This window comes from Globicephala melas, chromosome 2, assembly GCF_963455315.2.
Source record: "Globicephala melas chromosome 2, mGloMel1.2, whole genome shotgun sequence".
Classification (NCBI taxonomy): Eukaryota; Metazoa; Chordata; class Mammalia; order Artiodactyla; family Delphinidae; genus Globicephala; species Globicephala melas.
This window is the reverse complement of record NC_083315.2, coordinates 146168996-146195815: the sequence shown is the minus strand read 5'-3', so window position 1 is coordinate 146195815 and position 26820 is coordinate 146168996. Positions and strand designations below refer to the sequence as shown.

The window sequence follows — 26820 nt, the reverse complement described above, 5'->3', positions numbered from 1 at the left end:
TCCCCCTTCTCATCTTATTACTATTATTATTATCATTAAATAATTAGCTAATGCTAAAGAATGCTTACTTTGTACCAGACGCCATCCAAAGCAGTTCACCCCCATTATTGCATTTAATCTTCACAGGAAATCTTTGAGAATGGTACTGTTATTATCCTTAGTTTCAGAAATGAGACACACAGCAAATAAGTGTTAAAGTCTGAAGTTGGACTCTGATTGGCTCACATTACAAAAGGTGTGTGAGCCAGAGTGGGGTCAGAAGTAGAGGCCCAGGGAGCAGATGACTGCGCTCTCTTCTCCCCTGCTGCCCTCTCTCCTACAATGTTGCAATCCTTGCCCCTCTGCCTTGGTTCAGTGGCAGCAGCTACGGAAGGGTCTGGAGTTGGGGGACATGGAAACTCCATGAAAGAGCAAGATTAAAATAACCAGGAAGGCCCCTGATGACATAGGACGGTCCTTGAAGCTCTAGAATTTTGCTGTCCAATACAGTAACCACTAGCCACGCATGACTATTGAGCAATTAACATGTGACTAGTTCAAATGGAGATGTGCTGTCAGTGTAAATTACACACTGGATTATGAAAAAAGAATGTAAATTCATCATTAATAATTTCTATATTGATTGTATGCTGTAATGGTAATATTTTAGATATCTTAGGCTAAATAAAATACATTACTTAAACAGTTTTATTGGGACAAAATTCACGCATTTAAAATGTACTTGAGGGAATTCCCTGGGGGTCCAGTTGTTCAGACTTGGCGCTTTCACTGCTGAGGGTCCAGGTTGATTCCCAGGTGGGGGAACTAATACTCCAGGTGGGGGAACGGGCAGTGCAGCAAAAAAAAAAATGTACTTGACAATGGCTTTCAGTATATTCACAGGGTTGTGCATCCACCACCATGATCAATCTTAGAACATTTTCATCACGTTTCAGCAAGAAACCCTGCACCACTGAGGCATCACCCCCCAATCCTCCCACCACCACGCCCAAACCTCCAGCTCTGGGCAGCCACTAATCTCCTCTCTGCCTCTAGTATTTGCCTATTCTGGAAATTTCATAAAAATTGAATCGTACGTACGTGGTATTTAGTGACTAGCTGCTTTCACTTAATGTTTTCAAGGTTCACCCATGTTGTACAATGTATCACTACTTAATTTCATTCCATTGTACAGATATGTCACATATTATTTATCCATTCATCAGTTGATGAACATCCGGATTTTCCCCACTTTTTAGCTTTTATGAATAATACTGCTACGAATATTAGTGTGTAAGTTTTTGTGTGGACATATGTATTCAGTTCTCTTAGGTATATACCTAGGAGCGGAACTGCTGGGTTATACAGTAACTTTATGTTTAACCATTTGAGGAACTGCCAAAATGTTTTCCACAGCAGCTGTACCACATTATATTACTACAAGCAGTGTATAAGGATTCCAATTCCCTGCATCGGGACACTTGTTATCTGTCTTTTGACGATAGTCATCCTAGTGGGTATGAAGGGGTGTCTCACTGTACCTTTGATTTGCATTTCTCTAGTAGCTAATGATGTGTTGAGCATTTGTTAATGTGTTTAGTGGCCATTTGTATACCTTCTTTGGAGAAATGTCTATTCAGATGCTTTTGCCCATTGTCTTTTTATTATAGGGTTTAATAGTTCTTTATATATTCTAGATACAATTATCTTATCACATAGATGATTGCAAAAATTTCTCCCATTCTGTGTATTGTCATTTTGCTTTCCTGATGGTGTCCTCTGAAGCACAGAAGTTTTTAATTTTAATAGATAAAAGGTCCAGTTCATCTATTTTTACTTTTGTTGCTGGTGCTTTTGGTGTCATACCCAGGAAATCATCACCTAATCCAAGATCATAAAGATTTACGCCAAAGTTCTTTTCTTAAGAGTTCTATAGTTTTAGCTCTTAGATTTAGATTTTCAATCCATTTTGAGTAAATATTTTGTATATGATGTGAAGTAGCAGTCCAACTTCATTCTTTGGCATATGGTTATCCAGGTGTCCCAGCACTGTTTGTTGAAAAGACTCTTCTTCCCCCATTGAATTGTCTTAGCACCCTTGTCGAACATGAATTTACCACAAGTGAGAGGGTTTATTTCTGGACTATTATTTCTATTCCATTGATCTATATGCCAGTATCACACTGTCTTAATTACTGTAGCTTTGTAGTCAATTTTGAAATCAAGAAGTGTGGGTCATCCAACTTTGCTCTTCCTTTTAAAGATTATTTTGGATATCCTGGGTCTCTTGAATTTCCATATGAAGTCTAGGATCAGTTTGTCAATTTCTGCAAAGAAATCAGTTGGAATATTAATAGAGTTTGTGTTGAATCCATAGATCAACTTGGAAAGTATTACTATTTTTTTTTTTTTTTTTTTGGCCACGCCACGAGGCATGCATGATCTTCCCCAACCAGTGTTCGAACCCCTGCCCCCTGCAGTAGAAGGGTGGAGTCTTAACCACTGGACCATCAGGTAAGTCCCGGAAAATATTACTGTCTTAACAATCTTAAGACTTTCAATTCATGAATATGGAAAGTCTTTCCATTTATTCAGGTCTTCTTTAATTTTATTCCACAATGTTTTGTAGTCTTCAGAGTATCAGTTTTGCGCTTTTGCTAAATTTATTCCTGATGATTTAATTTTTTGATTGTTTTCTTAATCTTATTTTTGTTTAGAAAATATTACTAAAAGTAATTTTCTCTGTTTATTTTTAAGGTTGGCTACTAGAAAATTTAAAATTATACAGGTGGCTCACATTATATTTCTTATGGACAGTGCTGTTCTAGAATAAAGAGGCTGAGATTAGAGGAAAAAAGGAACATAAAACAATGGAATATATCAAAAGTATGCATGCCGTGATGGCTCTGGAGCTACATTTGTGAAACCTAGTGTAGAATTTTCACCTATTATGGAAATCACAAGTGTTGAAGAGCTTCTGATTGCACTCAGAGATAACAGGTGTACTTGTCCCTACTCTGCACAGAGGGGATTTAATCAGATAAGAGTCTGCAGAGTTTTCTGTGACTTCTCAGCCCTTGGGCCTATAAGGGTAGTAAAGTGACATTGCCATTGCCTGAGCTCAGGCATGAGGAAACAGGGCAAGGGTGAGAAAAAACAGCTCATGCTGACGGCCTCAAATCCTTTCATATGGTATCCAGGAAAGGGAGTAACAGAGCTTTGCCGTTGACCCTGGTCTGAAGCTGACCCCTCTTACCACTTCTGCTCCTCTCATTGACACTCCCTTGGGAAAATCTTCCTTGATCCTTCGGGATTGCTATAGATGCCCCTTCTTGCTGTGCCCTTGGTGTTTTCTGTAATATTTATTACACAGATTTGAAGTTGCCTGTTTACTTTTCCTTCTTCCCTATAGACTGTGAGTTTCTCAAGCAGAGACAATACCTTGTTAACCACCTACAGTGAAGTGATGGGAGTGATAAATATTGAGTGAGGGAATGATTGCGTGAGTATTATGTTCCTTCTTTCTTTAGAAGAGAGTAATGTCACAGCATCACATTAAAAAAAGAAAGATGCTTTGTAAGTGTATTTTGGTTCACTGGGTAGAAGTTAAATTTGTTGTTAGAAAACTGATGTGAAAACTAATGTGAGTTCTAGTTCTGGCTTTGTTACTTACTAGCTGTGTGACCTTGAAGAAGTCACTTATCTTCTCTGGACTTGATCCCTCATCTGTAAGTTGAGAGGTTGAAGTATTCAGTTTTAAATCCTTTCCAGCCCTAATATTCTGTGAGATGCTGAAGACAGGGCAAATCTGGCTTTCAATTGTTGGCTTACTTCCAGACAAGCAATTCAACAGAACAGCTGAGATTCCCAACATTTTGCAGGGGCCTCTGCCTTCTCCCCCTTCTCCATGTCTTAGCAAATATGAATAGCCAAGGGCCTCACTGAGGGTGGTTTTTTTACAGAATCCAATTTCAGTCCATTTAGAGGGGTACTTTTCATGCTGACTTGGTAATTTGAACTCTGTCATGCCTGATGGACTGAATGCATTTTCCCTGCCTGTGTTACCCGCTCTGGGCTGGTGGGAAGAGAAAGTGCAGGCACTGGGAGTGGGAAGCAGGGGCACTTTAATCTAAGCAGCTGCAGATCAGCTGTTTTGGCCTTGCAGCCAGTTTTGTGTTTCCTGCTCTGAGGCACAGGATGTGGATACCATGGCATTGGAAGGAGAGTGGGCGATGGCTATCCTTTTCCCTGACAATTGCCTTCTTCTTGCAGCGCAGAAGCCGCTAGCCTGTGGGAGCAACTGCAGCAAGAAAACTGTGTTGATCTTTGGGTGTGACTAGGAAACACCTGGTTCTGCAAACCATCAGAATTATTCCAACCGATTGTTGTGGAGTCTGATATACGCTTGCAGAAGGCATGTGATGGAGTATGGGGCTTCCTCTGCTCCCCTAACCCCCAAGTATCTATACTTGTTCTATTTGATCAGAGAGTAACCCAGGGGCCTGCTGGAAGTTCACTTTCTTCTAGAGTGCAGTGTAGGGAAATACAGAAGATAAACATACAGGTATTAGTAGCCACACTATAAATGAGGAAACTGAGGCTGAGCAGGGTGGGAGGAAGAAATGAATGTTTATTCCATGCTTACTCTGTGCCAAGTACTGAGCTAGGAGACAAGTACTTCTTAATCCTCCCAACAGCCTTTTAAGAAATGTGACATTATGCCATGTATAGGTGAGGAAAATGAGGATCAGAAAAGTCAAGCAACTGCCCCAAGGTCACACAGCTAGTAGACATCAAAGCTGGTATTCAAACAAAACTCCATCTATCCACGCCGAAAGATCACAGGATTTGAAATAGTGGAGCTGGGTGTTCTGACTGCCTGCTGGGCTACCTCAGCAGTGGCTCCTTAACCTGGCTGGTCAGCGGAAACTTTTCAGGACGTTAAAAAACTATAGTAGCTTGAGCATCATCCCCATGATTCAATGCATCTAAGGCACAGACTGAGATTACGTATTTTTAAAAAGCTGCTTCAAGTGATTCTGATGTTTTGGAAAAAGCACAGCACTGGAGCACATAGCTTCTCTTCTTTTTTTTTTTTTTTTTTAGGTGGTTTTTTTTTTAGAACGTGGTCACTGATTCTTTGACACACCTCTAACTGAGAGATGGGGTCTATATCCCCTTTCTTTGAATCTGGTTGGGCTTGTGACTATATGACAGAAGTGAATTTTTTTTTTTTTTTTTTTTTTTTAGATGTTGGGGGTAGGAGTTTAGTAATTTATTTATTTATTTTTGCTGTGTTGTGTCTTCGTTTCTGTGCAAGGGCTTTCTCTAGTTGCGGCAAGCGGGGGCCACTCTTCATCGCGGTGCGCGGGCCTCTCACTATCGCGGCCTCTCTCGTTGCGGAGCACAGGCTCCAGACGCGCAGTCTCAGTAGTTGTGGCTCACGGGCCCAGTTGCTCCGCGGCATGTGGGATCCTCCCAGACCAGGGCTCGAACCCGCGTCCCCTGCATTAGCAGGCAGACTCTCAACCGCTGCGCCACCAGGGAAGCCCCATAGCTTCTCTTCTAACCCAAGTCTCCTAGGATTTCTTCAGTCCTCAGAAGCCAAGATCCAGTGAGCCCTGCACTTACTTCAAGTAACATTTGCCACCGGATCCATCATTCATCCCAGGTTCAATGCTCAACGTTTATTGGCCACTTAGTATGTGCCAGGCATTGTACTAGGCATTCTAGCTGCAAAGATGAATAAACCACAGTGTCTGCCCTGAGGAACATCCGGATAGTGGACCAAACGAATAGGAATAGGAAGTTCTGATTCCTATTTGTAGCAGATGCCAGGCAGAGGTAGACTCATGTTGTTTGGAATGCAGACTAAGGAATCAAGGAAGGCTTTCAAGCAGTGATGACTTGAACAAGTCCTATAGGAGTTAGCATGGCAAAGAGTGGACTGGAGGGGTGAGGCATAGCCAACTGGGCAGAGGGAACAGCATGGAAAGGCCCAGAGACCCCAGAACAATGGGTTCGGGGAATCACAAGAAGCTAGGCAACAGGAGAATGTAGGGAACCTTGGGAAGAGGACCAGGAGGTGTCAGTGGGAGAAATCACATGAAAGACCTTGTGTGTTATGCTGAGTCTGGCCTTTAGTCTAAAAGTGATGAGCAGCCACTAAAGATTTCTAAGCTGTGGCATGACATAATCAGATGGTGTTTTAGAAGGGTCACTCTGCTAGAAATGAAAAGGTGAACCATAGGCAGAAGAAGCTGGCAACAGAGGAACAAATGAATTGCAGAATTAAGAATTTATGTATGTCAAAAAGCACCATAAACAAAATTTGAAAACAAAGCACTTGGAAAGCATACTTGGCAGTGTTTCTTGCCCAAAATCATACTCTTAATAAAATTACATATTGATAATAAACATACCAATATCAAATAAATAGAAAAATCACAAAGAAGGAGGTACAAATGGTCAATAAGCATATGAAGATGCTCTTCACTAATAAAGAATTGTGAGTTCATATAACATTGATATACTATTATTTTCCTCTCAAATTGGTAAAGATTTGGTAAGTGATAATACCCACCTGTAGTGAGGGTGCAGGGAACAGGGCACTCTCAAGCCTGCAAGTAGAAGAGTGCTTTGGTACAAACTCTCCAGAGGGCAGTTGGTAAAATATATCAAAATTCTTAAAGATAGCCAAACGACATCCTTCTCAGATTTTATCCTCAGGAAATAGTCCTAGATATGTGCAAAATTTAGCTACAAGAATGTCTGTTGCAATATTATTTACAATAAAGATTGGGAACGCATGAGATAATCACTATTGGAAGTTTGGTTACCAAATGAGGGTCCACCCACATAATGAGGACGCTGTTGAAACAGTTTGCGAGACCAGCAAAAAATGTTACGTTCGTGTTATAGTGGGTGAAGTAGCACAAGGTGCAGAAAGTGTGTCCCATGTGCTACCATTTGTGACAAAATAGATACATACATTTGAAAATGCGTAACTGTCTCTGAAAGGATATACAAGTAGCTGGAGAGAAACTAGAGGCTGGCAGACAGGGCAGGAAAGAGAGTTACTTCCGACTCCAGATCTTTTTGTAATTCTTGAATTTTGTACCTGTGTATGCATTACATATTCTACAATATAAATACACATTTTGAAAAGTGAGTTATTAAAGAGTATGTACAGTATGATCCAATCTTTGTTTAAAAAAAATGCATGTGCATGTGTACATTTATACCAAAAACAACCAAAAGATACATCCATAAGGATAACAATATCTGTCTCCGGTAGTAGGATTATGGGGCGGAATTTATCTTTTTTTTCCCCTAATATTTCTACAATACACATGTGAGGCTTTCATAATAATTACAATAAAAGTATAATATTTTTCCCCAAAGAGTCTATCACAAAAGTCCAAGCGGGAGATGGCAAAGCAGGTCAGATCCAGGATGAGCGCTCCAAGTATAGCTCAGCAGTGATATCTGCAAACAAAACGTATAATTAAATACCAGTCCCTGTTTGGGGGAGGGACGAGGAGAAGGAAGCTGATGGTTTGTTAAGGGGAACAGAGCTCATGTTGCCTACCGGCTCTCTGAAGTCTCTGGACAAACGCACAGGAAGTTCAGTCCCACCATCTCAAACAAGTCCCAGGCAGCTTTTTTCTTTGGGATCATTTAACTTTGGGTCACAGTGAATGGAGTTCCCAGCACGCGTACCTACGTTACCAGACAAGCAGAAGACCTGGTCGCTTGTTCTATGAGGTCCCATGAGGTTGTCCTCACCTAGTTCTGGTTTTCAACCGTTTTCTTTGGAAGGATGGCAGCAATCTTATCATCTCCATCTGTCCAGCTCTGCCCCAACTCACTCGGTGAGGCAAGACCCCTCTCCTGTTCCACGCTGCGAATAGTTACTCTGAGTCCTTCTTCATGGCACGAAGACCAAAGGAAGACCCTGCCCATTTGAACTGGTTCTGCACACCACCTCTGACCTCATCTTCATCCTTCAGATCCTAACAAGCAGTCTGCCAACTCGCAAACTTTCTGGGCTGGAGCCTCAGGAAGAGGGGAGTTCTGCACGTTTGCCTGTACGATGCGTGCTGCGGGGTGGATTTGAGTTAGGGTCATGTGAAATCATTTTGGGGGAAGAGGGCAGAGAGGAGGACATGGTAGGGGTGGGGGAGGATGTGGCAGCAGTATCAGCGTTTTTCCCTTTTTCCCTTCTCCAGAGAGTGAGCTATAGGCAACCAACTGGGGGCCCCTGGATATTTCTAGCACCTTCTTGCAGCCCCCGTTGGAAGCCTTTGAGGAGCTATGTGAATATAAACTGTGCTGCCGGCTTCTGGGCCCCTCAGAAGTGATTGGATCCTGCAGTGTTGGAGCCTCTGATTAAACAAATAAGCCAGAATTAACTTTGTGTTTCCTTTCAATCTCTACCTGGAACTGTGACTCTTCCCCAAAGCTGGGGATGGGGTGAGGAATGCTGGGTGGATTGTTTGGATACGTGCTGGCCCGTCAGCAAGGAGAATAAACAATACACAGAAATAACTGCTGGGTCTCAGCTGCCTTTTCCGCCACTAGGGAGTCAAGTGTTAGGGACAATTTTTCACCTTGGGCTAAATATGAAAGGCAGCCCACGTACCATCATTGACGTAGTCAAGGTTTGTCACACATACTGTCCTGCTTTTGAATGGTTGTAACTACCCAATATTATACTTTTTAGGGCAGCAACTAACTACAGAGTAGTTAACAGCTGAAGCTCTGGAGTCAGACAGACTCGGTTCAAATCCTAGCTATGCCACTTAAGGCCATGCAACATTGGGCTAGTTTTCTCTTTTTCAGTTTTCTTATCCATCAGATGGGAATAGTAGGGTAATTGCACAAAAGAAATGAGATTATACATGTAAAGATCTGAGGATAGTGCATTTAATAAATGCTCACTATTAATATTATTGCATCTGTATATATTTTAATTTGTACAATATTATCTCACGGATCACACAAAAAATACATGAAAGTGCTTCGAAAATTTTAAAGCATCATATAAATTAAAGGTATCATTGGTAATAATCTCCTATGACTATTTCTCAACTCTTCCAACTCCTTGAAGACTGGGACTACATCCTACGTCCCAGGGCAAACTGCACAATGACAGGCAAACAAGAAGCCCTCAGTAAGCGTCTCTGATTTGACTGAAGCAACATGGCATCGCAAAAAGGGCATCGGTATCGGGAGACTAGGCTGGGATAAAATTAGTTTAAGGCAGGAGAGCCAGTCTGCAGTCATCATTTAGTCATTCAACAAATATTTGTTGAACACATTCTATGTGCTAGATATTGAGTCCAGGTAATTTCATCAAAAGAGAGGCTACAGGATCCCACACAGCCAAATCCCTGGGCAGTCTCCACAATGCCAGCCTACTCTAAAAGCACAAAGGCGCAGCCAGCATTGTACACCACTGCGCAAATGGCTCATTGTTTTGGGGGAAGTCCCATCCTACCTGGCTGCAAGCAGCTCTGATCGAGGGTTGCGGGAGGGAGTAAAAGTGAGGAAGTGGGCCGCTTTCAACAGAAATGACAGGAACTGCTGCCTGTTAATTTATTTTTATTTACACTTAATTCGTCCGCAGTTCAGTCTCCCAGTCTATACAATGCTCTTTCCCCTAGATATCATCTCTCCCTCTCCCCATCCCTATGTGGTCAGCCCCTGGCCCACTCTACCCTGCCCTTCTGCTGTCACAGCTGCCTGCTGGCTGGGAGTATGGAAGAATGGTATGTGTGGTCACCAGAGGGCACTGAGAGTGGGCTTCGATGGCATGTGAATCCTGGCAGAGTCTCAGATCCCCAAGTGGGAGAGGAGAAAGCACACACCAAGACAACGAGCGAGGGAGGGAGGCAGGGCCTGAGGTTTTGGGGGTGGGGAGCGGGTCTGTGTGCAGGAATCCAGTGCACAGACTCTCGGACTCTGTTGGCTTAACCAACGCTTCTGGTGTCTGTCTCATCCCTGGATTTGTCACAGTTGCCTTGAGATGCTGCAGTCTGTCAGGCAGCTGTGGAGGGGTCCAGCCCGTGGGCTCCGTGCCCGACGCCTTTGGGATGGTGCACCTGCCAGGCTCTGCCTCTGCCGGAAGCACTGGCCCAAGTCAAAGCTGCAATGGCATTCCCAACCTGTGACAGTCCTCTCCGGCTGTTCCCGCTGAAGTTAGGTCCCTCTCAGCGGCTGCCCTACCGGAAAGAGGATGTCCCTTGTCAGGGCAACCCACCAGATTCCAAATCTGCACGTCTCCTTCTTTTCACACTGGGAGTAGACAAAGAGTTGAGGGGCAATAGGAGGAGGAAGTGGGGAGAAAGGAAGAGAACTCTGGGAAGAGCTCTCCACCAGCAGGTGCCTGGATGTCCCGGGTTAGGCTCGGCTCTAGAAAGGTGTTCCAGTTACATGGCTTCCTTCTCTCTCTGGGAGCATCTGCTGAGCTTCATCTCCGTCAGCTGGATATATCGAATCACGTTGGTGTCTGTGAGGAGAGAAACACACCTTAGGGAACAGCTGGTGAGGGAAACTCTTGGGTCTGTGGAGAATCAGATCAAAGCTGTATCTGCAGACCATGGACAAGCCAGACGCACCCAGCCAAGGTCCAGTGTGGCTGAAGGGCAACCAGGATGTGGTTCCTCTCTCTGACTGCTCCGCGTCTCCACGTGGACAGGTCCCTGTGACCCAGAGGACAGATGGCAAGGAGAGGAGAGACAGGGGAATTTCTCCACTTATGTCTATGGAGCAGCAAACCTCAGTGGTCCTGAGTCAGCACAGTTAGTTGGAGTTTAACCTCAGGCAACTTAGAAGTTTCTCTGAGCCTCCTGTCTCGTCTGCAAGAAACAACCTCCGTTTTTGAGTGCCTACTTTATGCCATGTTTTTAACCTTCATCGTCTCACTGAACCCTCATTATAATCCTGTAAGGTATGTTTCATCATCCTCACTGTGACCAAAGTTAAAACTGGGCCCCGGAGAGATTAAGTCAGATGCCCAAGGAGACACACATAGTTGCTGCATCTGAATCCAAAGGCTGCCTCTCCCAGGGATCATAATATCTTCCTCATAAAATTGCTATGAGGACCAAAGTAGATATGTCTAAAAGGGCTTAATCCAAATGATCAATAAATATTAGTTGATTGTAATGTTTTTTTTTAAAAAATAATTTTATTTATTTTTGGCTGTGTTGGGTCTTCGTTGCTGCACGCAGGCTTTCTGTAGCTGTGGCGAGCGGGGGCTACTCTTCGTTGCGGTGCGCGGGCTTCTCATTGCGGTGGCTTCTCTTGTTGGGAGCATGGGCTGTAGGCGCGCGGGCTTCAGTAGTTGTGGCACGTGGGCTCAGTAGTTGTGGCTCGCGGGCTCTAGAGCGCAGGGTCAGTAGTTGTGGCTCACGGGCTTAGTTGCTCCATGGCATGTGGGATCTTCCTGGACCAGGGCTCGAACCCGTGTCTCCTGCATTGGCAGGCGGATTCTTAACCACTGCGCCACCAGGGAAGCCCCTGTAATGTTTTTCAGTTGGAGAGTTTAGAAGAAATTTGCTTCATTGTCTTATCTCGTTCTTACTAGTAAGGTTAGGCAACCACCTCACCACAAACTGGGGAATTTCCCCCCAGTTCCAGCCCTTAAATTAGTGAGTGTTCTAAACATAGAACAACTATTTAGCCCTGCACACACCAAAATATGAATTAGGCTGCCTGAGATGTTTACTTCCACAAGCACAAATGAATGCTGTATAATATTCCAGAATGCCTGGCAGGGCACCCAGAACAGTACTGGCAGATAGCAGGTGCTCAAGAAAACTCTGTTGAATGAGTCCCATTCTTGGTCCTCAAGTGGCTTATAGTAGAGCTGGGGGAACACGATTTATATACAGAAAACAAATCAACAACACATAAAAATAAAGATATTAGTGTTCTTTAAAAAAATAAAGAAAAAAGCATATTGGGTATTTGCAAATTCATCCTAGCAAGACTCCTTGGAAGGAGAATTGCATTAAAAAGAAATCATCCATATGAACAACCACGGCAACAGCAAGTCAAAGTCATGGTTTAAATGATACCTTCTCAAGTGTTCCCTGGTGGCGCAGTGGTTGAGAATCCGCCTGCCGGTGCAGGGGACACGGGTTTGATCCCTGGTCCGGGAAGATCCCACACGCCGCGGAGCAACTAAGCCCGTGCGCCACAACTACGGAGCCTGCGCTCCAGAGCCCGCGAGCCACAACTACGGAGCCTGTGAGCAGCAACTACTGAAGCCTGTGCCCCTAGAGCCCGTGCTCCACAACAAGAGAAGGCAACACAATGAGAAGCCTGCACACCGCGACGAAGAGTAGCCCCCGCTCACCACAACTAGAGAAAGCCCCTGCGCAGCAACAAAGACCCAACTCAGCCAAAAATAAATAAATAAATTTATTAAAAAATAAATAAATAAATGATACCTCCTCAGAGAGGGTGTTCCTGACCACCTGGTCTGAAATAGCACCCCCTTTAATCTTGATCCTCTGACTCTGCTTTACTTCCTTCATAGCACTTACTACTACTAAATATTACGTTATCCATTTGTCTGTTTACTGTCCATCTCCTTCCATTATAACATAAAGTCCTTGAAGGTAGCAACTTTTTTTGTTCCCTGCTATTTACCCAGCACCTAGAAGAGTTCCTGGCCCATTGTACCTGCTCAATATATACCTGTGGCATGAATGAATGGCGGGGCTAGTGGATGTGATTTAAGCAAATGGTACAGATGACACCTGCTCTAAGGACTAGGATCTGACTGAAGGAGTTGGAGCATGCTTCCTGGAGGATGTTGGGCTTAGCCCCCAGATTATCCATTTGTATTCTGTCTCATCAACCAGAATGTGAGCTCCTCACAAGTGGGGACCGCGTCTTCTCATCTCCATCCTTGGCACCCAGCACAAATCTTGGCACATAGTAAGAATACAATATGTACCTGTTGAATAAGTAAAGAGGGCTGGATTCTCGGTTGGAGAAATGAAGAATTCCATATTCTATTTGAAAAGAAGAGATGCCCAAGCTCCCTGGAACTCAGACCCCAGGCAAAGGCAGGGACTATGTGTTCTCCTTGTTCCAGGACCTAGCACACACCTGACCCTTCATTTGCCATTTCCCTCCCTGCCTGGCCCTGCCAGCCAGGAACTCTGACCACGGCAATGAGACGGCCTGGGAGCTGCCCCAGGGGGCTGGTGGTAAGGAAAGAGCAGTTGCTGCCTTACCTGTTGGCTGTCGGGTCCTTGCTTCTTTCAGGTAGTAGAGTGCTTTGTCGTAGTCTCCAAGGTGGTAGAAGGCCACGCCGGACCGGTAAAGGGCCTTGAAATTCTCCCCTTCTTTCTTCAGGACTTTGAGGCAGTACTCTTTGACTCGTTCATAGTTCACCAGCTCAGCCTGGAGCAGGCAGGCTACAGAGGAAGGGAGAAAGAAGGGATAGTGTCATCACCACAACAGCAGCAGGCTCTGAATGTCTCCCTTTGGTTTTTCCTCTCTGACCGGAGAAGGTTTACGAGTGCTGGGGCTTTACGGTGGGGTTTATGCCGTGGAGTTTGTCATCAAATAATCCAGGGTTCTAGGATCCAGTTTCATCTTCAACAAGCTCTGTGACCTTGAGCAAGTTACCTGACCTTGTAATATGGATTGAATTGTGCCCCCCGCCCCCCTCGCTGAGTCCTAACCCCCAGTGCTTTAGAATGTGACCTTCTTTGGAAATAGGGTCTTTACAAAGGTAATCAAGTTAAAAAGAGGTCATTAGAGTGGGTTCTAATCCAATCTTACCAGTGTCCTTATAAAAAGGGTACAATAGACTGAATGTTTGTGTCCCCCCAAACATTCACATGTTGAAAACTAATTCCCAGAGTGACGGTATTTGGAGGTGAGGTCTTTGGGAGGTGACTAGGTATTGAGGGTGGGGCCCTTATGACTGGGATTCGTGCTCTTATAAAAGAGACCCCAGAGAGCTCCCTCACCCCTTCTGCTATGTGAGGACACAGTGAGACAACAGCCATCTGTGAACCAGGAAGTGGGCCCTCACCAGACACTGAATCTGCGGTGTCTTGATCTTGGACTTCCCAGCCCCTAGAACTATGAGAAATAAGTAGTTGTTGTTTGAGCCACCCACTGTGCAATACTTTTGTTACAGCAGCCCAAAGAGACTAAGACAAATGAGAAGTTTGGACACCAAGACAGACACACAGGAAAGACGATGTGAAGAGACACAGGGAAAAGATGGCCAAGGAATGCCTGGGGCTACCTGAAGCTAGGAGAGAGGCACAGCTCTCAGAAGGAATCAACCCTGCCAACACCTTGATCTTGGACTCCTAGCCTCCAGAACCATGAGACAGAACGTATCTATTGTATAAGCCATCAGTCTGTGACACTTTTGTTGTGGCTACGGTAGGGACAAGCCACAAGAGGCAATGACAATACTAACCTTGGCCAATATTTGTCAAACGCTTCCGTTGTGCCGGATGCTTGCTTCGTTGCTTTACTTGTCTCACCTGATAGAATCTTTGGGATACTATAACGAAGGTCCAAGTATTATTCCCATTTTACAGATGAGGAAGCTGAGGCCCAGAGAGGTTTAAGTAACTTCCCAAGGACACACAACATGAAAGAGGCAAGGCTGAGATTTAAATCAAAACTGTCCAGCTCCAGAGCCCAGGTTCCTCAGTGAGCTGTTGAAGGGATTATATGAAATGGTGGCACAGTATTTGACACAGGGCTTGGCACATAGTAAACACCCACACTGTTACTTCATGTCATTATAATTCTTTGCAGCCCCTGCAATCCCGTGGTGACAACTGCCTCTACTTTCCTCAAGTTCTCTTCCACACGTTTGTCTCTGCAGTCCCTGGGAGCAGGGGCCTCTGACGGGCTGGTGACCAGCCTTATACAGAGCACACCTCTGGGCGTGAGAGACCTGGGGGTCCCAGGCAAGAGGAAGCTGAGGCTGGCAGCTGCCTATGTGGGGCTCCTTCCTATTCCAGAGTCAGTTATCTCTGAGTAAACCGTCTCCCCCTTGAAGCTTTCTCTCACAGCGATCAGTCACAGGGCCAGGGCTAGGGCGAGGGTGAGGAAGCTTGTACCCTTGAGTGAGCACCTCCTTACATACTGTGCCCTAGGGGCCTCACTTGCCTCACCCTAATCCCAGCCCTGCTGAGCTACCTCGGCCTCCATTCCATCCCTCAAGCATTCAGTAGGCGTTGACTAAAGGCAAAGAAGGGTGTCAAACACACTGGAGGAATTTTTTAAAAGGGGGTGGGGTGCGGTGGCGGAAGGGCACCTGTCTGCTTCTTCAAAGTGAATGAAAACAGACTTAGCAGGTCAAACTGCTGCTTCCTGCCAAGACCTGGCTGGTGGGACGTGGGACGTGGGAGGATGCTGATGCGCTGCTCCTTTGCACCCAGGTTTCTCCCACGTTGGAAGAATCATCCTCGGGATAGAGTCAAGTCACTGATTTTAATCTTCAGGGGTCTAACTTCTGCTGCTTTGATTCCTTAAATAACTTCCCAGGGATGTGAACTGCTGATTAAGAGACCAGATCTTTCATCGGGCATTTTAGACCCAAAAAAACAAAAAAAAACCCAAACAAAAAACATCCTTTTGCAGGCTGAGTTGGCGCTATGACAACCAGGAAGTGGCAGAGAATCAGCCCAGATCTGGAAATTGACCCATCACGTTCCACTCGCTACAGGGCAGGAAGCCAAACAAATCGACAGAAGCAGCAGGTTGCTAACCCCGTGGGCATGGGCGTGGGTGGCTGTGGTCTCAGAGACACGCAGACCTGCTGGCACACTAGGGGTCCACCCTGCCGAGCTGATGCCACCAGCTCCCTGCCCTCTCTTCCCTCAGCTGTGGGGTGGAGGCCCCCCTGCCCCCCTGCCCTACCCCGTTGCTGCTGGAGTTTGCCTTGGTGCTTTCACAGCTCTGCGGACAGGGAGGGCTTCTGTCATGAGGTTCCCGCCTGGGAACCTCACTGGCTGCTACCTATGTGGGACTTGGCTCTAACAGCTGCCCCCAGAACTGAAGGGTTTCCTGTCCAAGCTTCCACAGGCCATCTCGTGTCCACTGTTCTCAGCTGAGAGCCCTCTTCCTGTCCAGCCCTCCATCCTCAGACACTTCTGTTTGCTGACCTGAGCAGTCTAGGAAATGGATCTTTGTTTGTTTTAAAAAAACAGTGTTTGAATGTCTAAAACTGGGGTGGGGGGGGAAACAAAAAGGCCTGGAAATGGGGAAGTCCTCCCGCTAACACACCATCCCCCCACCTTGGGCAAAAGAAGGATAGCAGTCGATTTCTAGGACTCATTCAGTGAAAATGTCTGGAATTCCCCTGCAGATCTGGTGTGAACTGTGAGACCTGGTTGTGGACCTCGGTTCAGACCGCAGGGGAGGTGGGGCCCGGCAGGTTACAGGGTGTGGAGGCCCTATTGGCACCAGAGGCAGAGCCCAGGGAGATGGAGAAATCTGGAGTTACCTCGGGTCCAGATGGGCTGCCTTCCCAAAAGTCTGCACCCAGAGGGAGAATCCAGATAAGAAACAAGGGGTGGCAGGCCAGAGCTCTTAAGAAGGCCCAGGGTGGAGGAGGCAAGAGACAGTCTGGGCTGCACTCAGCCCTACCTGCGGGTGATGTTTAGGTACCTCTCTTGTTTGGGTGGGGAGTTATCTGGGGTACATATAACAAGTCCATGGGATAAGTAAAATGGGATGTTTGTAGGCACATTTTAGAGTTGAAGAAGTTAAGAAGGAGAGGTTGACCAGCAGTCTCTTGATGTTTCTTCCATGTTTCTCTGCCTGCTACCCAGGGCCTGGGGGCTGCAGGAAACCCTGAGACTAGGTCATTTTGTCCCATTGCCCTTTCTTCCTCTCTGTCGTTAATCCCTTACCTTGTGTCAGAGGATACCTTACCTTACCTCAGTACCTTACATATACTATGTCTTTTCATCTTCACAGCAAATCTATGAAACAGGTTCTCCGTTATGGTTCTTTTACTGATGATGAAACCCAGTTCCAGAGAAAGTAGGTAACCTGCTGGAGGTCACTCAACTAGGAGGTGGCGGAATTACGATATCCTCCCACTTCTGTCTGGCTCCCAAGGCTGTACTCTTGCCCATGGGTACCTGTGGGTCTACGTGTGAAGCCTTTAGAAACCACATCACCCCTCGTAAAAGACAGGGCACCTGTGTAAACAGCCTTCCTTTGGGTCCCAGGGTCAACAAAACAAAAACTAACTGCACAGAGCACTGTACAGGGCACTGGGATGAGGTGGTGAACCAAACGCCCTGCCCCGTCCTGGAGCTGATGGACTGCTGGGGAGGGCAGATGGTGCGTTATCTCAAATACCCCCGTGTGCCAAGAGCTGTGAAGGAGAAGTGATGAGTGGGAGCCTCCTGAGGGGGGAGGGCCCTAAACCAAGATCAAGTATCGTGGGAGGCTTCTTGGAAGAAGCGGTGTTTAAGCTGGGTTCCAAAGGTTGTGTTTCTCAACCTCAGCACCATAAATATTTTAACCTGGGTAATTGTTTGTTGCGGGGGGGGGGGATGTCCTGTGCATTGTAGGATGTCTAGCAATATCCTTGTGTTCTACACACTAGATGCCAATTGTGACAAGCAAAACAATGTCTCCAGATATCGCCAGATGTCCCCTGGTGGGGGCGGGGGGAATCACGCTTGTGTGAGAACAGTTGATGTAGGTGGAAAGGAGAAAAATCTTTCTATGTGGGGGGGGGGGAGGGAGGGATGGAGGAAGGAAGGAAGAAGGAAAGAAAGAAAGAAAGAGAAAGGAGGAAGGAAGGAAGGAAAGAAAGAGAGAAAAGAAAGGAAGGAAGGAAGGAAGGAAGGAAGGAAGATAGAAAGAAAGAGAGATTATGGCTTATTTGAGGAGGTTTGAGTAGCCAAGCCCAGCTGGAGCAGAGAGACTGAAGGGAAGGGTAAAAGGGAATAAAGCTAGAGAAGCAAGATGAAACCAGGACACACAGACCCTTCTGGTTCATGTTGAGGATCTGGGACTTTATTCTTAGGGCAAGAGTGGATTTGGATGATAAAATAATGGTGACTCGGTTGACTCAAGCTGAGGCAGAAAGGCAGGAGAAAGGGATTCATTCAAGCGGCACCCAGGAGTCAGAACTGACTAGCATTAGGGAACCCCTGAAGCATGTTCCCTCTGCTGTTACACTCACGTGCTTGGATCCCGTCATCCCGGGAGATCCTAGCTTGCCATTTTGGATCCACTGAGGATCCACGAGTTCTCTTCCACATTGTAGCAACCTGGTCTCCATTTGAAATAAGGTTTAAAATACGAGTCTCTGTGCTCTACTGTACGGCACAGATCACTATTCTAAAGAGTACTGGGCTGGGAATCAGAAGAGCTGGATCCTCGTCCCACCTTTGCCACTAGCCAACATTAGGAAAATCACTTTCCATTTCGGGGCCTCAGTAAAAACGAGGGGCCCACACTTCACTGAGTCATCTCTACCATACCTAACAGCCTGTGAATATCAATGTTTGCCACTTAATAGAAGGATGAAATTGTTTCACTGGTTCCTCTTCAAAAGGACTTCTGTTCTATTACTTTTGGTAAAAGGCATCTTCTGCTGCAGATGACAATCAGAAATGGGGGGGGCAGCGATTGAAGGGCTCGTCTAAGACAGTCCTGCCATGTGGAGATTTGTTCTGGCACAGAGACTGGACTATGTTCGGATGTGGTCTTCCCAAGCCAAGGCTCTGGGGCAGGATCTTCCCTGCAGGGCGTAAGCACCGCCGCTGTTGGCCAGTCCCAGCTTAGGAGACAGTGGACTTGGGAAGGCAGGCCTCAGGCTAGATGGAAAGGGAGCTTGTTCTTGTCCGTGGTCTTGGCTCTGAGTATATATTTGGCTTCCAAGATGCAGTTATTAAGCAGCAGATGCCCGGTGGGGAGACATGTCCAAAGTAGACATGTGGCGATGGGCCCGGGCTCCCAGACCACCATATCTAGAAGCTCTTTTCAGAGAAATATTATGAACTTTCTGGTCTCTCGGTCTTCTGACAAGTTTGAATAAATGCTGCATCCTGGAATCAACCAAGCTGTGGAGAATTAGGACAAGCTTCCATTCATACTTGGAAAGGAGTGCTAGAAGGGAAACTGCCTTCCCTGAGCCTACCATGGGGGCAGCAGTAGTGGCCAGTGCAACTTACAAGAGAAAGGTAAACTTGGAGGACAAAATTGGGGCGGTAAGTCCTCAATCGCTCCTCCCATGTGGAGATTCCTCTTCCGTTGCCAACCTTGGGTGGTTAGGGTATGATTTTATGGAAAGAGCTTGGCAGGCTTTCTTAGCTCCGCAGAGGACTCTTCGGTAGGAGAAAGAGAATCAGAAACTTAAACAGCCCCAAGCACTCACACACAGAGACAGAGGAAATCATAAGTTTGATGTTCCCCAAGGCAACCACACTGAGACCTCAGGCTAAAACACGTCAGGCTCTCCTGGCTCTGCCACCTGTTTTGTTTCTGTTTTTCCTGGTGCATGCAGGGCATGGTGACAGCCCGGGCAAAACGCCACTTGTTGGCATGAGATGAAAGGAAACTGGATGGGAGGAGGAAGGCCAAGTTCATGTAGCCATTGGTTTTCTTCTGACAGCCGATTCACTACCATTTGCCCTTACCTGCTGGACGGGAGGGAAGCATGGGCTGGATGGGAGGGAAGGAGAGACCCATCTGGGGCCAGGAGTGAGGAGGGGGAACCTGCTTCACGAGGCTGCTCCCTGTTCGGAGGTGAATCGTGTCCTCCCAAAAAGGTATGTTGGAGTCCTAATCTTCAACACCTCAGAATGTGATCCCATATGGAGAGAGAGTCTTCATAGGGGTGATCAAGTCAAAATGAGGTCAGTAGGGTGGACCCTAATTCAGTACGACTGGTGTCCGTATAAAAAGGAGAAATTTGGACACAGAGTCAGACACACACAGAAAAGACGATGTGAAGAGACACAGGGAGAAGGTGGCCACCTACAGCCAAGGAATGCCAGAGGCTACCAGAAGCTAGGAGAGAGGCCTGGAACAGATTCTCCCTCACAGCTCTCGGAAGGAGCCAACCCTACCAACACCTTCATCTTGGGCTCCTAACCTCCAGAACTGTGAGACAGTGTTTCTCTGTTATTTTAAGCCATGCCGTTTGTGGTGCTTTATGATGGTGGCCTTAGGAAACGAATACACCTTGCTGGTCATTTCTTTGGGAAGTGGGCCCAGGAATTGGCTATGACGTTCCTGGGGGAGATTTTCCCAAACCAAATTATTTGACCCATTTTCAAATTGATTTCAAGGGGCGTTGGCATAGGAGTCAAGTGGAAAGAGCTTGGATCAGGATAGAGGTGACATTCAGGATATTTAACAACTGGTATAGGTCCTGACCACACGGAATAGGCACATGGGATTGTGCCGGTTCTGGGGTGTTCTGGCTGCGTCAGTGCTGGATCTGGAGATACGGTCCCAGGCTGGAATCCAAGCTCTGCCACGCACTAGCCCTGGCCCTTGGGCAGGTTACTTCCTCTCCCTCGGTCTCCTTCTTCTCATGTGTTAAATGAAGATAATAATACCTACATCGTAGAGACTCTTGTGATGATAAAATGAAGTAATTAATGTATGTTATATGCCCCACACAGCGCTGGGCACAAACACTGATTCTCATAAATGCTAGTTCTTTAGGAAATCACTGGTCGAATGTGGTTTCCCCAGCAACGTGTTCTGTTAACCAGAGGAAATTTCCATTTTGAATCCTACACACAGTGCAGGAAACTACAGCTTAATTTAAAGCCAATTTTCAAGAATAGGTCAGATATATTTTGGAGGGTAATTTAGAGGTTCTTTCTTTTTTTTAGCATCTTGATTCTTTTTTTAAAAAATTGAGGTAGGGACTTCCCTAGCGGTCCAGTGGTTAAGAATCTGCACTTCCACTGCAGGGGGTGCAGGTTCAATCCCTGGTCGGGGAACTAAGATCCTGCATGCTATGCGGTGTGGCCAAAGAAAAGAAAAAAAGAAAAAAAAAATTGAAAAAAGGTTGAGGTAAAGTTGACATAACATGATGTTCGTTTCGGGTGTACAACATGGTGATTTGATGTTTGTATATATTGCAAAATGACAGAGGGTCTTTCTGTGGCAGAGCAATGGGAATGTAGTGTGTGCAGTGAAATGATGGGTATTTTTACTTATTAGGCTTCATATCCAGGACTGCTATGACCCACCCAATTTTACCTTTCCATAAAAGTACTGATTTTCCTCTCTTTGTACGCAAATGCTTACACTCAGAGTTCTGAAAACAACTTTCTTTTCTTGATTTCTCTCTTTTTTTTTCTTTCTGGACATTTACGTTGCCTCTACATTTTAGATACTGAAGTAACTTTATGATAAATATACTCATGGAGGTTTTGTTTATGTTAAATATAACCTATAATCCCAGGGTTACAATTACTAGGTCAGGGTGTGTGACTGTCTGCGTGGCCTTTGCCACGTAACACACAGATCTTTCCCCTTGACAGAGGCTGTTTACTTAGAGCCTTGGGCCCTCCCAAACGCCTAGGAATCTTCATTTCAGAAATAATCTATGTTTGGCTTGCTTTTATTTCACTGGGTTGTGGGGAGGGCAAAGAAGACAGCTGGAAGGAGATGGGCAAACCCCAGTTTGCACAAAGAGATGTGTACTTTCTAAGGGAGATGAAGAATTTAGGGGTAAGGCAGACCTGGGTTCTAATCTTGACTGCCCCTGGCCAGTTATGCGGCCTTAGAAAGTGACTGGCCCTCTCTAAGACTCGTTTCCTCGTCTCTGAAATAAAGACAGCAACTCTATCGAACTCACCGGTCTGTTCTGAGGATGAAGTGAGAAAGTGCACCACAACGCTGGATGCAGTGCTGGGCCCACAGCAAATGCTCCGTGGACATGAGCCGATTCAGAGATCAGCAAAAATGCTCCGCCCCCAAACCTGTGCGGCGAGGGCAGAGCCCATCCCCGATTTCTCATTTTTCCTTTCATGGTCTCGGATGTACATAAACTCACACTTGCCACAAATGTTTCCCACACCTAGGTTTGATGCTTGGTTTTACTTACCAGTTTTCCTTTCAAAAGTGTGCTCAAAGGTGTGTTTTCCTATCGGGGGTAGGTGGGTATGTGCAGAGAACATGATAAAAGCAGCTTTGCAGCCAGAAAAGGGGGCTTAGGGAAAGAATGGGGTAGGGTTCTGGGACTATTTTCTTTTCACTTATAGATTAGACAGCCTCTGAGTCAACAGTTGGTTGTGCCCTCCTCCCACCCATCTCCATCCCTAAACTGCAGACGTGAATGCTGCCTCCTGCCTGCTCTCAGCCCTTCTCTCATCACGAGTGGATGACTGGGTACCACCGCCGATATTCCACTGACAGCTTTTTGGATGGGGTGGCAGACAGACCCAAAGTTGCTGGGCTCCTCTGGAGTCCTAATAATTTGGGAAAGCTAGGAGCTCTAAAAGCCAGCTGTGGCAGGAAAATGAATAGGCCTTGTTCCCGACTCTATAGGGCATGAAAGAGCCTTCGAGAGAAGACGGAAATATTTTTATGGAGAAGTCGCTGGCCAGTTTCAGTGCCTCTGAGTTGGTGGATACAAGACAATGTCCCCAGCACTAGCATTCACCTGGCATCCTTGGGTTCAGACAGCTCGCCTCTCAGAGTTTCAGTTTTGAAGTGGGTAAAAATGAAGGTAATTATGGCTGCTCCCCACCTTGAAGGCTTGTGAGCGGGCTGAGAAAAGTCAGGGTTTCCCTGACATCTGATGAGAACCCCACAGTGTTTCTCATTAAATCATCCACGCTAACTGATCGTCATTAGCTAACATGGAGATTCCGGAACTCTGTGATCCACATTTTTTTCTTAAGTCTGTTTTTTTCGGCTGAGCTGCACAGCATGTGGGATCTCAGTTCCCCGAGCAGGGATCGAACCTGCGCTCCCTGCATTGGAAGCGTGGAGTCTCATCTACCGGACTGCCAGGGAAGTCCCCGTAATCCACATTTTTAAAAAGTCGCCAGTGAGCACCTGCAGGTGGGCCGCCTCACCTGAGCTAGTACTTTACATTCTACCATTTTCGATGTATGTTTCTTCAGGATCATCTATTGGTTAAACCACAAGAGCCCAGGATAACCATGGGAGGCCCCAGGATTACCCACAAGGGCAAACAGGTCCCAGAAAGCCATGCCCTAGAGCCAGGAAATCTGCACATGTAGGCAAACAGCTGTTCTCCGACAGTCAACATGTGACATTTTGGGTTCTTTCCTTCTTAGTGATTAGAGACTTCTGACTGGTGAATAGGAGCCCAGGCCAAGGAAATGAAGAAACAGGGTAGAACGCTGAGATGCTTCCTGATGAGCTCAGGAGAATCTAGCCTTGCACCATAGGCAGTATTCATCTATCCTCCCAGAAGGGTAGTAAGAGTAAGAGCAGGTAACCTTGATCAAGCATGAATTGGCCAGGGAGTGTTCTAAGCATTAACCCATTTAATCTGGACAACAGCTTATGAGGTAGGTTCTAGTATTTTGCCCATTTTCCAGATGGGGAAACTAAGGCCCAAGGAAGTTCAGTCACTTGCCAAAGGTCACAAAGCTAATATGCATCAGGGCCGGGATTTGATTCTAAGCCATCTGTCACCTGAGACCGTGATCTTAAGCATTACCCACAGTGCTGTCTTAGAATGTTCAACTGCCTATAATGAATTTTAATTCAGTTCCTTCATTAGACAGCTTTGAGGCTTGAGTTCTGCTTCTTGCCAGGTGCAACTGTGGGACTCTGTTGGTACCAAACTGTTCTCATTTTATTTGTATACTTTATCTGTATACATCTCATTTGGAAGCTTCCTATATAACTCTCCGGGACCCTCTACCCTTCTTATGTCTCTGCATTCAAAGACAAAAACAAACAAACAAAACCAAGTGCAAAGTTTCCACCAAGGCTTCTCTTTTTTAAGTCCTAAAACCACCTGCATCTCCAATTCCATTGAGAGTCGGCTGTGATCCTAATAGGGCTGACATGACACATCTCTGGTTTCTTCCTGAAACAACATCCATCTTAGCTGCTGCTGGCCAGACTAACACCAACAGTATTATTTTTTAATTGAAATTTTTATTGAGATAATATTAGATTCACATACAGTTGTAAGAAATAATACAGAGATCCCTTGCACCCTTTATCCAGTGTCCCCAATGATAACATATTATAAAACTATAGTATAATATATTGACTACCATATTGACACTGATACAATCTGCAGATCTTATTCAGGTTTTCCAGCTTCACTTGTACTCATTTGTGTGTGTGTGTGTGTGTGTTAATTCTATACCATTTATCACATACGTGGTTTCCTGTGTCTACCCCCAAAGTTAAGTTACAGAACAGTTCCATCACAGGAGGGATCCCGTTGCCCTTTTATAACTACATCCATGTCTCTCCTGTATCCCCACCTCCTTTTTCACCCCTGACAACCACTAATCTGTTCTCCATTACTAAAATTTTGTCATTTCAAAGTGTTACATAAATGGAATCATATAGTATGAAGTTGTTGAGAAGTAGCTATTTTTTCACTTAGCATAATCTTGAGATAATCCCCTTGAGATGCATCCAAGCTGTTACAAGTATCAATAGTTCATTCCTTTTCGTTGCTGAGTAGTATTCCATGGTACGGGCGTACCAGAGTTTGTTTGACCGTTCATCTGTTGAAGGACATCTGGGCCATTTCCAGTGTTTGGTTATTATGAATGCTGCTGCTATGAAGAGTTGTGGACAGCATTCAGTCTCTCACCATCATTAGTATGATGTTAGCTTTAGTTTTTTTGGTAGATGTTCTTTATCAAGATCAGGTAATTTCCCTCTATTTCTAACTTGCTGAGAAGTTACCATCTTTCTAATACCTGTGATTTATAGTACAACCCTCCCTAATGGTAACACTTTCACAGAACGTGTAGGGTGGTCTTTTTCTAATGAGGCCAGATCTACAGGTACAGTCATCAGGTGGGCCCTTTTGTTTCCCAATGAATAAAATCATTTTTCACAGCCATAGACTCAGCTCATGCCCATCATCGCAGCTGTTTATGACACATACCTTCTTTGCTTTCCAGACAAGCATCTGTAGGGCATCTGTAAACCCTCACACAGCAAAACTACATCATACTGGTTTACACATATCGTATGCTCAGGAAGTAGCAATACCAAACACTTATATAGCGTTTCATGACTCACTTGACCTTGACAGCGACTCTGGGAAAATAGGTCTTATTAGTCCTGCTTCCAAGAGCTGAGGCTTAAAGAAGTTAAGTGATTTGCTAAGGCCATTTGAGTTTTAGGGAAAGAGCCAGGACTGTCTAAGCCCAAGCCCACATTGGTTCCCCTCCAGCAGAGCTGGTGGATAAAGAGACCTGGACTCACTGATCCCTGAAGGTCTTTTCCAAGTCTAAGGCACTGGGAAGCTATGACAACTTCCTGCTGACTCAGGAAGCCAGCACCCTTCAAGTGGCAGTATCTTCATTCACATCATTCTTGCCCTGCCTGGCGCCTAGATAGAGTTCCCCCATCACTGCTGATGCTGTTCCCATGACCAGGGATCGTCTGCCTTTATCTCATGGGCTAAATCTCCTCTGATTCCATTCACATGAATTTCTGACCTTCTATTTTTCCAATCTAGCACATGCTTAACATGGATTCAAATAAACATTGCGAAGTGTTTCTTTTGTTTTGTTTTAGCGACATTATTCTTGGAGGTCTCTTTACACCATTCCAAGCTGCCCTTTGTTTCCCGCCCTTCGAATTCTTCACATGGATGTCCCCAGCATTCAAGGGCTGCTGCATCCCTCTCACCATAACCACACAATCCTGGGTACAGGCTCTTCATAAACTTATTCGATGAGGATTCATTCATCACGGCCTGTGCCGGGGCTTTGTAAGGAAATGGAGAGCATTCAAAAGATATTGATATCTTCAAGGAGTTTATATTCTTCTTATTCACCCTCTGTTGGCCACTACTTGGTTGTGAAAGTGGCATTTGAAAGAGCTCAAGTGAAAAACCAGTCTAAAACTCTTATAAGCTAAAAGCTTATGTTGATAGTCCTTTAAGGGATATCGAAATCTGCTCAAGAGAGTTGTAATGCCAAAGCCTGAGGTCAGCTCAGCCTTTTGGTGCCTGTCACATGCTCCTGTTCATGAGGGAAGGAGCAGACTTGGGTGCTACAGCAGCATACTTACAAGTTATCCCATCCACGGCCCCCAACTCTTATCGACTTCATTGCGGTATATACACAGAGAGAAGTGGAGTAGTAGGAAGAAGGTAGGACAGGATTACTGTTTGTCTTCATTAACACCCTTTCTTGGGTTAGAAGTGGGACTTTGGAAGGGCCAGTTGGGCCATCTGGAATATGACAATGAGTATATACCCAGAAACATTCAGAAGAAACCCACTGCCTGATAGTATCTTTACCTTGTTAGCTCTGGCCAAGGACACATGTCATGCCCATTGGCAGGAATTCTGAGCCAGGATGGGGGAAAATCTCAGAAGCCAAAATGCCATCTTGTTCTCTTTTTAGACTTTAAAAAATACCTCTCCTGTTCTGATCACCTCTCCCTCCATCCTTCTGTGACCCCAGCAACACCTCTCCTGTTCCTATTGCCTCTCCTGCCATCTTTCCATGCCAACAGGGCAAATACCACGTAACCAGATATGTTTGGAGATAAGTTAGTTAACAGGCACACGTGTAGCAGAAAGAGCACTTTTGTGGCCTCTCTGTGGCAGCACTGTGTGTATTAGCAAAGTATTGGAAATAACTTGAAGATCCATCAGTA

At 45.6% G+C, this 26820-nt stretch overlaps 1 protein-coding gene across 1 annotated transcript in view; it reads right to left on the bottom strand.

The window, feature by feature from the left end:
• Nucleotides 1–6258: 6258 nt before the first annotated feature.
• TTC9 (tetratricopeptide repeat domain 9) overlaps nt 6259–26820 on the bottom strand; it is a 35143-nt gene continuing 14581 nt past the window's right edge. The window contains exons 2-3 of the mRNA XM_030831544.2: nt 13236–13418; nt 6259–10492 (exon numbers count right to left, since the gene is read on the bottom strand). Of these exons, the coding sequence (XP_030687404.1) occupies nt 10413–10492; nt 13236–13418 (263 nt within the window). The 3' untranslated portion in view covers nt 6259–10412. The remainder of the gene's footprint in view (nt 10493–13235; nt 13419–26820) is intronic.